General features: G+C 40.7%; 1 protein-coding gene across 7 annotated transcripts in view; it reads left to right on the top strand.

The window, feature by feature from the left end:
* The window catches only part of PLA2R1 (phospholipase A2 receptor 1), a 128,026-nt gene that overhangs the window by 38,780 nt on the left and 76,788 nt on the right, over positions 1-12,458 (top strand). For 6 of the 7 annotated variants that reach the window (XM_077957093.1, XM_015110225.3, XM_077957096.1 and 3 more), the window contains 3 exons: positions 3,196-3,390; positions 5,899-6,056; positions 9,460-9,558. In XM_077957093.1, coding sequence (XP_077813219.1) covers positions 3,196-3,390; positions 5,899-6,056; positions 9,460-9,558 — 452 coding nt within the window. The remainder of the gene's footprint in view (positions 1-3,195; positions 3,391-5,898; positions 6,057-9,459; positions 9,559-12,458) is intronic. The other variant, XM_077957094.1, reaches the window with a different exon arrangement.

Here is a 12,458-nt window from a genome sequence, read left to right as displayed (position 1 = left end):
CATCATCTCACTTAGTTACCCATTTCCCCCACTGTGACAAGAGCAACTATAGTTTACTCATTTATCAAGAATCCTGAATACACTATATTAACTATAGTCCTCATGCTATACAGTAGACCTTTAGACTTGTTCATCCTACAGATCTGCTACTTGTATCCTTTTTCCTACCTCTGCTCATTTTCTCTCTTTGACTCCTAGTAACCTTTTATCCGTTCAGTCATTCTGTGTTTTGATTAGACAATTTAATCCATTTGCATTCAGAGTAATGATTGATAGGTAAAGACTTACTATTGCCATTTTGTTCATTGTTTTCTGCTTGTTTTATAGATTCTTTTTTCTTTCTTCCTCTCTTATTGTTTACCTTTGTGATTTGGTGATTTTTTTTGTGTGTGTGGTGCTAAATTTCAATTCCTTTCTCTTTATCAGTTGTGTATCTGCTATAGTTTTTTTTTTTTTTCTTTGTGGTTATCATATGGCTTACATAAAACATCTTGTAGTTATAATGGACTGTTTTACACTGATAACTGCTTAACTTTAGTTGCATACAATCACTCTAGATTTTTACCCTACCTCCAATAGTTAAAATTTTGATGTCACTATTTACATCTTTTAATATTGTGTATTTCTTAATTTATTGTAGCTATAGTTATGTTTTAGCATTTTGGTTATTTATTTATTTATTTACTTATTTATTTATGTTTTAGAGACAGGGTCTTGCTCTGTTGCCCAGGCTGGAATATGGTGGCGTGATCATAGCTCGACCTCCTGGGTTCAACTAATCCTCCCACCTCAGCCTCCCAAAGTGCTGGGATTACAGCCGTGAGCCACTGTGCCCAACCTATTTTTGACAATTTTGACTTTAATCTTCATACTGGATATATAAATGATTTACAGACCACCATTACAGTATTTGAACATTCTGAATTTGACTATATATTTACCTCCAAGGAAGAAGGGGTACTCTGGAGGTTTGGCTCCAGGGAACAGCGCACGGCTGTAATTTGGGAACCAGAACCAGTATGGCACTGTGGCAACTCCAGCTCTAGGGGTGAAGCACCAGGCAGTGGTGACTCCGGACCCTGGGATGGTGGGACACAGCAGAATCTCAGACTCTGTGAGGTCAGGTTCAGTAGCAACAAGGACCCAGGAATGTTGGCATATAGCTATGGCCTGTTTCCTGGGGGGCAAGGAGCAGCAAAATGATGACTCCTCTCCCGGGGAAGGCGGGGTGCCTCAGCAGTTCAGGCTTTGTGGGACTAGTCCAGTTCCAGGAAAGCAGGGTGCTACAGCTGTTTGGCCTGGAGGGCAGGATGTCCCAGCCTTGCCAATGCTGTTTCCATTGGATGCAGGGTACCACATCAGCCAAGCCCCACGAGGCACAGCTGCTCAGCTCAGCCAAGGCACCCATTCCCCCATGAGATGGGGCTGCTTCAGCTTAGGTGCTGGGGGGTATGACTGCTTTGGGCAGCTAAAGCACTGTTTCCCCTGGATTTGGGAGCCACTTCAGCTCAGGTGCCAGAGGTGTGACTGCTCTCGGCAGCCAGGGCAGGGATTCCCTGGGAGGCAGGGCGCCACTTCAGCACACATACTGGGGAATATGACTACTCTGGGAGGCCAAGGCACCATTTCTTTGGAGGCAGGGTGATAAGCCAGCTCAGGCTCTGAGGGGCATGGCACAGCAACAACCAGGAAAGGTAAATAGAGCAGCTCATGGCAACTTGGCCACGCCAGGTAGAGTGAGAGCCCCACAGCAATTTGGCATGGGGTTGGTGGGCCACGAGGTAGAAGTGGTGCAGTGGTTACAAAGCCTCAAAGATGGAGAAGTGCTGTGGCTACTCACTACCGGAGCAGAACATGACATTCTAGCAGTGGTTCTTTTTTCAAGATGGTGCAGCACAATAGCCCCACAGGCCACAGAGAGACAGGGTACGGCGTCAGAACTTTCTCTGGGGCAAGCATAGTCCTGTAGACTCCAGGCAGCCCCCTCAACTGGGCTTAGTGTCTGTGAAGGCTGCAGGGGTCCCCAGTAGCAAGGACTGTAGGTGACCCTGGTGGTGTTGGAGGCTGCTGGGGTCCTCTTGCTCATACTTTCCTTACAGGGAGAAGTCTCTCCTGGCTCTAAGCTGCTTCCAGCCGGGACTGGGGGAGATTGTGGGGGTGGAGGTGGCAAGGGTTTCTGTGCTCCATGTTGTTTCTGCTACTCCCTTGATGTGCTCCAGCACTCTCTTTCAGCTGCCTTTGTGAAAATGTAATCATTTATTCGTTGCTTTGGCTGTTCCTATAGCAGGGATGAGTGCCAGGTTTTACCAGAAAGGGGTCCCAATCCAGACCCCAAGAAAGAATTGGAGGTGAATCCATAAAAGGAAAGCAAGTTTATCAGGAAAGTAAAGGAATAAAGATTGGCTACTCCAGAGGCCGAGCAGCGGCTTGGGCTGCTCAGCTGATTACACTTACAGTTCTTTCTCGATTATATGCTAAACAAGGGGTAGATTATTCATGAGTTTTCTGGGAAAGGAGTATACCATTTCCGGAAATGAGGGTTCCTCCCCCTTTTAGAACATATAGGGTAACTTCCTGATGTTGCCATGGCTTGTAAACTGTCATAGCATTGGTGGGAGTGTCTTTTAGCATGCTAATACATTATAATTAGCATATAATGAGCAGCTAGGATCACCAGAGCTCACTTTCCTCACCATCTTGGTTTTGATGAGTTTTGGCCAGCTTCTTTACTGCAGCTTGTTTTATCAGCAAGGTCTTTGTGACCTGTATTTTGTGTTGACTTTCTGTCTCATCTTGTAGAATGCCTGACCTTCTGGAAATGCAGCTCAGTAGGTCTCAGCCTTATTTTACTCAGCCCCTAAACAAGATGGAATTGCTGTTGTTCAAAGGCTTCTGACACAGGTGTCTCTATCGGCCATTTTGCTGCCATCCCTCCTCTCCTTACTTCTTTGTACCTTCACTAGCTCATCTGGAAAATGAAATACTGAGGTTCATTTTATCCTAGATCTAGATCTAGATCATAGATTAGACCCTTCTCAACTCTGAAGATCTAGAATTCCATGATATATGTCATTTTGTATATTTCTGTTTTTCACATTTTTAAAGTAATCATATAAATGGCAATTTACATAAACTGTAATAAGTAATGTTAAAATAATTGTGGAAAATGACATTGTTTTTTGTTGGTTTAAAAAGAAAAAGATGCGTGGAAATATTATGCTACCCACTGTGAGCCTGGCTGGAATCCCTACAATCGTAATTGCTACAAACTTCAGAAAGAAGAAAAGACCTGGCATAAGGCTTTGCGTTCCTGTCAGGCTGATAACAGTGCATTAATAGATATAACCTCATTAGCAGAGGTGGAGTTTCTTGTAACCCTCCTTGGAGATGGTGAGTCCCAGCTGCCTTTGGTTTAAGAGGTATAAAATATAATGTAGTAACTACTTTTATTAGTAGAGTTGAAAAGAAATTTAAGTTATTTAAAAGTGGTTATTCATGACACATATATTTAAAGTTTCTAAATGTTATTCAGGAGTTCAAATTTATTGGATTTTTACAAAATACATGTTCAGAAACTTCGTAACATCTTCATATATGCCACATTTATTAAATGATTTTTAACTTTTTTGTAAAGTAGGAAAGTTCATTTCCTAAAACTTCTAGTGAAAAACCTAAACCTGTAATTTAGCTTTATGGCCACTAGATAGCAGTAGTGTGTTGTTATCATGTAATCCACATACTAAAGGGAACCCCTTAGGCAAATAATTGGATTTACACAATTTTAGCCGGTGAACATGGGTAATTTATTTGGTGAGGTGATGTTCAGACTGTTCCCCATGTATAGGAGTTTTAGGCTCCTGGCTTCCACCCAGCCTGAGTCCATCAGAGTTGGCTTGCTCTTCAATGTGTCATGCATTTGACATAGACTTCTGCTGAAAAATACTGAAATTATTTATTTCATTTTTCAGTTTTTAAAAATACAAAAAAATTTCCAGGATCTACTTTGATGACATTTTCAATTGTTAGGTTTTAGTATGGAGTGAAAACATGCATCCTTCTCTGTTATTTTTCCTAATCCTTTGCATTTGGGATTAAAGAACCCTGTAGGCTGCTTATCTCAACAAGGGCACTTACACATCTCTTTCAGCCACATAGGGTCCTTTCCTACCTAGGCTGTCAAGTTTTAATTCCTTTTCCAGCAACTCCACTTCAATTCCTTTAAGAGGTTTTGCTCCTTTTTTCTCATGGCAGAAAAAAGAAAAAGGAAAAAACATACTTTAAAAAATAGGTTTAAGAGGTACAGGTGAGTATTTCTTACATGCATATATTGCAGTGGTGAAATCTGGCCTCTTAGCGGTCCCATCACCCAGATAGTGAACATTGTACCCAACAGGTGATTTTTCAACCCTCAGCCTCACCCCTACCACCTTTTGGAGTCTCCAGTGTTTATTATCCTGCTCTGTATCTCCATGTGTCCCCATTGTTTAGCTCCCCCCATAAATGAGAACATGCAGTATTTGATGTTCTGAGTTATTTCACTTAGCAGAATCGCCTCAAGTGCTACCTGTGTGCAAAAGACATGATTTCATTCTTTTCTATGGCTGAGTAGTATTCCGTGATGTGTGTGTGTGTATATATATATGCATATATATGTGTATATATGTGTATCTATATGCATATATGTGTATATATGTGTATATATATGCATATATGTGTATATATGTGTATATATATGTGTGTGTATATATATATATAAAACCATATTTTGTTTATCCAGCCCTCCTCTGATGGATACTTACATGATTCAATCTTTGCTATTGTGAATAATGCTGTGATAAACATATGAGTACAGGTGTCTTTTTGATATGATTTTTTTCCCTTTGGGTATATATCCAGTAGTGGGATTGCTGGATTGAATGGTAGTTCTATGTTTAGTTCTTTGAGTAATCCCCATACTGTTTTCCATAAAGGTTGTACTAATTTACATTCCCACCAATAATGTATAAGTGTTCCTTTTTTTGCATCCTCACCAACATCTGTTGGGGGGGGAAGAAAACTTATCTTTAAGCTAGACTATCATTAAAAGTTTGTTTCATGCCCTTTTCATAATCCAGTGGGTCTTCCTATTTTTCCTTTCTCTAGGCAGAAGCAAAACCAGACTTTTCAGATCTACTTAATGTACATACACGATTCTAGCAGAAATCAGAGCCCCAGGAATCCAACTTGCTTAGGCTTTGTTGTTGCATTGGCTTTGGCTCACACTCTGCCTCACTTATAAGGCCTATATCAAGCAGATCTGGATATTATGGGGGTGTCTTAGTCCATTTTCTATTGATTATAATAGAATACAAAGAAACTGAGTAATTTATAAAGAAAAGAACTTTATTTCCTACAGTTATGGAGGCTGGGAAGTTCAAGGTCAAAGGGCCACATCTGGAGAGGGTCTCCTTGCTGGTGGGAATTCTCTGCAGAGTCCCATGGTGGCACAGGGCATCACATGGAGAGGGGGCTGAGTGTGCTGTCTCAGGTCTCTCTTCCTCTTCTTATAAAGCCACCAGTACCATTCCCATGAGAACTAGTTAATCCATTAACCCATTAATCCATTCATCAGGTCAGAGCCTTCATGACCCACTCGACCCTTAGAGGCTCCCCCTCAATATTGCCACATTGGGGATTAAGTTTCAACCTGAATTTTGGAGGGGACAAACATTCAAACCATAGCAGAGAGGGGAAAATGTTTAAACAGACATTTTATGCCAAGACTTAAACAGATTTCATTATGCAAAGAAATAAAGAAGAAATCACATGTGAAGTGGTATATTTTGGTAGTAACTCCAGGGTGTTATCTCCCTTGCAAATAATAGGATCCCGTAAGTAATTTACATTTATCTCTTACAGAAAATGCATCAGAAACATGGATTGGTTTGAGCAGCAATAAAATTCCAGTTTCCTTTGAATGGTCTAGTGACTCTTCAGTCAGCTTTACTAATTGGCACACACTTGAGCCGCAAATTTTTCCAAATAGAAGCCAGCTGTGTGTCTCAGCAGAGCAGTCTGTAAGTCAATTCATTTGTTCAGTGTTCACTTTACTGGTCTTGTACTGAAGGCCACCTATGCTGGAGCCTTGGGCTATGGCAGAGACCAAGACAGGCACAATCCCTGCTCCTCATGGGCCTTCCATGTTAGAGAGTAAACAAGTACACACAGAAAAAACATGGTAATTATAGTTGTAATGATTGCTCCAAGGAAATATGTGACATGATAGTGAAAAGCTTGGGTTGGGGAAGGATAAGATAGTCACAGAAAGCATTTCTGAAAAGTTGACATTTAAGCTTGGACTTAAAAAAAAAAAAAAAAACTCTCAGAGAGAAGGGGGAAGAATATTCTAAGCAGAACATGCAGAGGGTAGCAAGTGCAAAGGCCCAAAGACAGACCAAGACTTGCTATGTTGAATTATCAAAAAGGAGACCAGTGGTGAGGAGGTCGTAAGAGACGGGCAGTAGGAATTCTAAAATGCCAGGTTTCTAGACTGTGGTACAGTAATCAATAAAGTGCTTCAAGGAAACAAATGGCATGATCTGATTTACATTTTAAAATTAACTGTGGCTGCTACACAGAAAATGGTTAGGAGAGGGATAAAATGGAAGCAGAAAAGCCAGTTTGGAGGCTACACCAGAGTTGAATTAGGGTAGTGACTGTGAAGAGAAGTGGACAGATCCAAGTGTGCTTTGGAGAACAGGAGGTGTTGCTAAGTTAGATGTTGGGGTGGGAGAGAGGTCGGCTTTTGGCTTGAGCAACCACGGTTTTGGTGGATGGTGGTGCCATTGACTGCCGTGATGAAGATGAGGGGAAGAACTGAGGGATGGAAGATTACTCTGGAGAGTGATGGTTTTTAAGCTCCTTTATCTTATTCACATAAAAGGATTTAAACAGTATGTGTAACCTCTTTGAAAATTATGGATCAGTGGCAAGTCTTGCTCTTTTCCTCACGTGGATGGAGTGGTCCCAGTAGTCTGAACACCACATTCATCCCTATGTTCTAGTCTCTCATTTATCTAAAACATCTGATTATACAGAATTAGTTTAATCCCAAGCCATTTGAATAGTTTATTATGCCTAAAACAGACTTAATGTCTTTGATCAAGATAGCAGCTGAATACAGTGGCTGAGTTTTAGGAGGTTGTTGGGACTTGGTAGATGTCCTTATTCTTCTAACCACCGGGATACTCTGTCAAGTTCCCCCAAGAGGCAGTTTATTAAATGTTACTGACATGGCTTGACAAAGTAATTATGCCAGCCAAACAGGAAGCATTTCTGAGCACTTAACTTTTGTGACATGTTTCATGATTTCATCTTTTAATGCTAGCACAGACAATTACAATTGTACAGTGCAGTAACAGTTATACATGCTAAGGCCGTGTCTCTCAGCCCCATATGAAGAAGGAGAAACATACCTCTCAATGTTTGTCTTGGGTCTAGCTCTGCTGAAATTCACCACAATGTTTTGTTTGTTTGTTTGTCTGTTTGTTTGTTTTTGAGACAGAGTCTCACTCTGTCACCCAGGCTGGAGTGCAGTAGTGCGATCTCAGCTCACTGCAACCTCCACTTCCTGGATTCAAGTGATTCTCATGCCTCAGCCTCCCGAGTAGCTGGGATTACAGGCCTGCACCACCACGCCTGGCTAATTTTTGTACTTTTAGTAGAGGTGGGGTTTCATGTTGCCCATGCTGGTCTCAAACTCCTGGACTCCACCCTCCTTAGCCTCCCAAAGTGTTGAGAATACTGGCGTGGGCCACCGCGCCTGGCCCACCACAGTTTATTCCACAGTATCTGCTGATTTATTGGTTCATTAGTTTTGATATAATTTAGGTGATCATTTCTTATTGACAGGCATGGGTATGTTGCTCTGCAAGTTTACAGAACAGGAACCAATATTTGGACAGAGATTATTTTTTAAGAGATTGAGGATAGGTATTAATAGTATTGGACATGTCAGGACAATGCTGCCATAAGTGTAATATTTTGTGGCCCCTTTTCTGGCAACTCAGAAGCTCCTTGAATAGTAGATGTATAAAAAATAACATTTATTTCCTGGAGTAGAACTCAGTATGAATATAATTATTATAATTAACAAGTTAACAAATCACAGTTGACACAAATTTGAATATGAGAGCCTAGGAAACAATTCATTTGTTCTTCCATTCATCTAACAGTTCTTAACTACAGAATGCCTGACACTATCCTGTAACTGGATGGTTTGCTGGAAGACTCCCTGGGGGAGCGATGCAGGGCTCCTCTTACAGATGAAGGTGTCAGCCCTGGATGTTGTATTTTTCTAAGGGTCATGGAAGGGCTCCACATTCCCCTAAAATTCTAGATGTGTGAAATACCACCTGGAATTTGAATTGTGTAACTTTAGCCTAAGGTTCTGATTTGTGTTATTAAAAAAAATCCTACAGGAAGGTAAAATTTTAATCTGTTAGCAATTATTATATCATTATTAATGAAAGATCTGAGAGTAGCCTTCAATAGGATTACAGAAAAATATGAAAGTATCTGCCTAGCATATAAAGAGGAGATGGGGTGGTGCTGTTTGAATTCCTGATGGAGGGATCATTGAAGGGTGAACGTGAATTTCATCTATGCCAGTATTACCTAGGGTGCTTCATGGTAGCTTCTAGGAATTTCCCCAGCATCAGGTAGAGACATGAAAGCAGCAAAGCATTTAATGTAACACTTAGAATTGGTTGAAGAGAGGTATCAGCACTCTCACTTGGTCAGGAGGATGGCTTCATCCCAGTGGTTCTCACAGTGTCACCCCCAGACCAACAGCATTAACACCACCTGAAAGCTTGTTAGGAATGCCAATTCTCAAGTCCCACCAGACCTACTGAGTGAGACACTGGTCTTGCAGCCCAGTCAGCTAGGTTTCAGTTAGCCCTCCAGGTGCTTCTGGAGCACACTCAAGATTGAGAACCGTGGCTCTATCCCATCTTTTCACAGAAAAATTGAGAACAGCTTAATGGAAAGCCAGGCTGACCTTTGTATTAATCCTAGCTCCAATTGTTACTGACTCTAGGACCATGTAAAATGCTAACTCTAACCTTTAAAACGGGAATAATAATCCCTACCTCACTGGAGCATTGAGATAATAGATGAAAATCGCCCTGCATTAAGCCAGCACATGGCGGCTATCAAGAAGCACCAGTTGTTGATAGTTGCTTCCTCTCTCCCGCCCACTCAGTTACAGATTGAACACCTTGGAACTCGTGCTGAAGAGAGGGGCCTCCCATCCCTAGAGAAAGTGTGAACCCTTTCCATGACAAAGTGGGGTGCTGCCTGAAACATTATCCCATGCGGGAGCACATTATTCATCATATTTTTATTTGTAAGAATTGCTATGGCCCACCAGCATCAGCACAGAGTGTATTCATTCTCTTGTAACATTTTTCTCCATAGGAGGGACACTGGAAAGTCAAAAATTGTGAAGAAACACTTTTTTACATTTGTAAAAAAGCAGGCCATGTCCTCTCTGATGCTGAATCAGGATGTCAAGAGGTAAATGCTGTTAACATTGCAATTTAGGTACAGGAACTTCATAGCTAGATATCAATTCCACCATCAATTTGAAGTGAATTTCTCTTTCTCCTCTCTCTCTCTTTATCTCTCTCTCTCCTCTCTTGCTCTCTCTCTCTCCCAACCCCCCTTCTTTCCTTTCCTCTTTATTTTTGTCCTGAGAAACATTGTCTTGCTATCTTCTACACGGGATTGCTTTTCTTTTGAGATTAAAAATGTAAATGGTCCTGATACAGCATCTGTACAGTGACTATCCTGTCTGTGTGATGCCCTGTCTCACACTTGATTTTCCTAGTTTTCTTTCTTTTTTTTTTTTTTTTTTTTTTTTTTGAGATGGAGTCTTGCTCTGTCACCCAGGCTGGAGTGCAGTGGTGCGATCTTGGCTCACTGAACTTCCATCTCCTAGGCTCAAGCAATTCTCGTGCCTCAGTCTCCCGAGTAGCTGGGACTACAAGTATGCGCCACTACGCCTCGCTAATTTTTGTATTTTTAGTAGAGACAGGATTTTGCCATGCTGGCCAGACTGGTCTCGAACTCCTGACCTCAAGTGAACTACCTCCTCGGCCTCCCAAAGTACTGGGATTACAGGCTTGAGCCACTGTGCCTGACCTATGGTTTTCCTAATTTTCAAGTGAGATGTCAGAAAACAATTGTGTTCCTCTGAGTCAGAGTGAACTATGCTGTATCAGTCTCAACAGTTTTCCAGACCTGGTTTTTATGCAACTATGCTTTAATTATTTTCTCTTCTAATCCAGTTATTTGTGTTGCAATTGAACAATGACCCATCCCCTTAGAATCTTCATTTTATTCGTTAATCAATGTGTAAACATGTGAACTACTCTTCATACTCTAGCTGGATAACAGATGTGCCATAGCTGACATGTCACCATTTTATCTAATGATTACAATTTTGAATTATAGCTGATATCTGATTAATCTCTACCTGATCTGAAATATTGAAGACGGGGCAGGGGCGAGGGTGGGGGTATTTGTCTTACTGTGGCTTCCCGGGAAACTCAACGTGTTTTATTTTTGTTGAAAGGACAATTAACTTTTTACACTGCAGAAACAGAACTGATGTTCTATTCAAACTTTTGTTCACTGCTTCCCTTTTCCAGCCGGCATTACCAGTATTTAAAGTTTCTGAGTTCATAGCCAGTTCTCTAGCTTTGTAAGGAAATTTCCATTAATTTTATTATGCATCAGTCTATGAATATGGTTTTGAAAGTTTTCTCTTTCTTAGAACGTTGCTTCAATGCAATTCTCTAAACAGTCTGCACTTGAAAAATCAATTTGTAAAATCAATCTTGATAATTTCAAAGCAAAAAAAAAAAGTGATTTGTTTTTCCTTCTGAGTCACTTTTTTGGGGTTGGACAATATGAGCAATTCCTTCAGTCTTGTCACCACCATCCTTTCATTTAAAAATGAAATAGCACCTAGTGTACAAAGGGTTAACTTATATACTCAGTTATCCTTCCCGCATTCATTGTGTGGACAAAGCCTTGAAGTAACAAGTCTGTTTTTCTGACTATTCTATGCCAGATCTATTTTTCCCTCCCTTTTCTTGAGCCTGTTCAGTTACTGGATTTTTTTGTTTGTTTGCTTTGCTAAGCAGCCTATGATCTAAAAACTTCTAACGAAGAAGAAATACATTATCAGAAAGGTCAGATTGCCAGCCTCCCTCTCCCTGTCCTTCCAAGTGCAGGAGCAGTCTAACATCCCTGCTCCTATCCTGGAGGGATGCCTGAAGGAGCTGTATGGAGCTGTCAGGTACTCACAGAGAGAAGACTGGGAATAGAGGTGAAAGAGAGTGAGTTCAGAGCAGATCCTAGATGGCTGGATGTGGGAGCTCCTGTGCTTCCCATCTCAGTTAATGATATGTTTGAACTAACATAGCTGATTTCTAAATTAAGGTTTTCTTTAATTTACCGCAAGACCAAAATCTTTTCCGAAATTTATGAGAAATCATGTTATGACTGATCAAAAGCTGGCAAGTATTGGCATAGCATAAAATGAAGAGTGTTTTAAAACTGGTGAATAAATTAAAATAGATAAAAATCATGTGATCATAATATTGGGGAAAAAAGAACTAAAATAGCTCAGTTTAAATATAGAGGACTAATGAATGTATGTCTTTCATACTGTATGATTTCTGATGAGATCGGGCACGTTCAGGGTGGTATGGCTGTAGACTGTACTGCATGATTTCAAAGAATAGAGCCACCCTTCATTGTTCCCAGGGTTAAGACATAGACCTGTGTGTTTGTCATTTTTGTCTGAGTGCCAAAGCTTACTTTCTTCCCCTCTAAAAGGCGAGCCAGTTAATTTAGTAATAATCTTTACCAAAAAAAAAGAAAAAATACATATATTGGCCATTTTCTATTTGGAAGCATTATGCTCCAAACAAGACCATCCTGGACTATGCCAGAATTGGGTTTCAGGCCCAGCTGATCCACTAGTTTGACTTTATCCAAGTCCCTAATCTCAATGAATCTCAGTGGGATAACATGAAATAATCAATATGAAAGTTGGAAAAATCTATAATATTATCTAGATATATATTCTCTTTGTTCATGTTCTCTTTCCCCTCTGTTCAATTCTGAAATCTCTATCTGCATTGTCCTTCTCTGATTCTCAGAACAGCCCCATAAATACTATTATTATCCTCATTGTATAGATGAAAAAACTAAGATATTAAACAAGGTTGCACAGTAGTGGAGCCAGAATTCAAACCCACGCATCCTGACCCTAGAGCCAACACTTAATTTCTACCCTCCTGTCAGGGCCATTTATATGAAATTCTGTAAGTAAGGGCCGGGGGTGGGGAGAGAGAGAAAGAGAGAGAGAGACAGAGACAGAGACAGAGAAAGAGAGAGAGAGA

Source organism: Macaca mulatta, chromosome 12, assembly GCF_049350105.2.
Source record: "Macaca mulatta isolate MMU2019108-1 chromosome 12, T2T-MMU8v2.0, whole genome shotgun sequence".
Classification (NCBI taxonomy): domain Eukaryota; kingdom Metazoa; phylum Chordata; class Mammalia; order Primates; family Cercopithecidae; genus Macaca; species Macaca mulatta.
The sequence above is the reverse complement of the archived record's forward strand: the minus strand, read 5'-3'. Positions and strand labels throughout refer to the sequence as shown.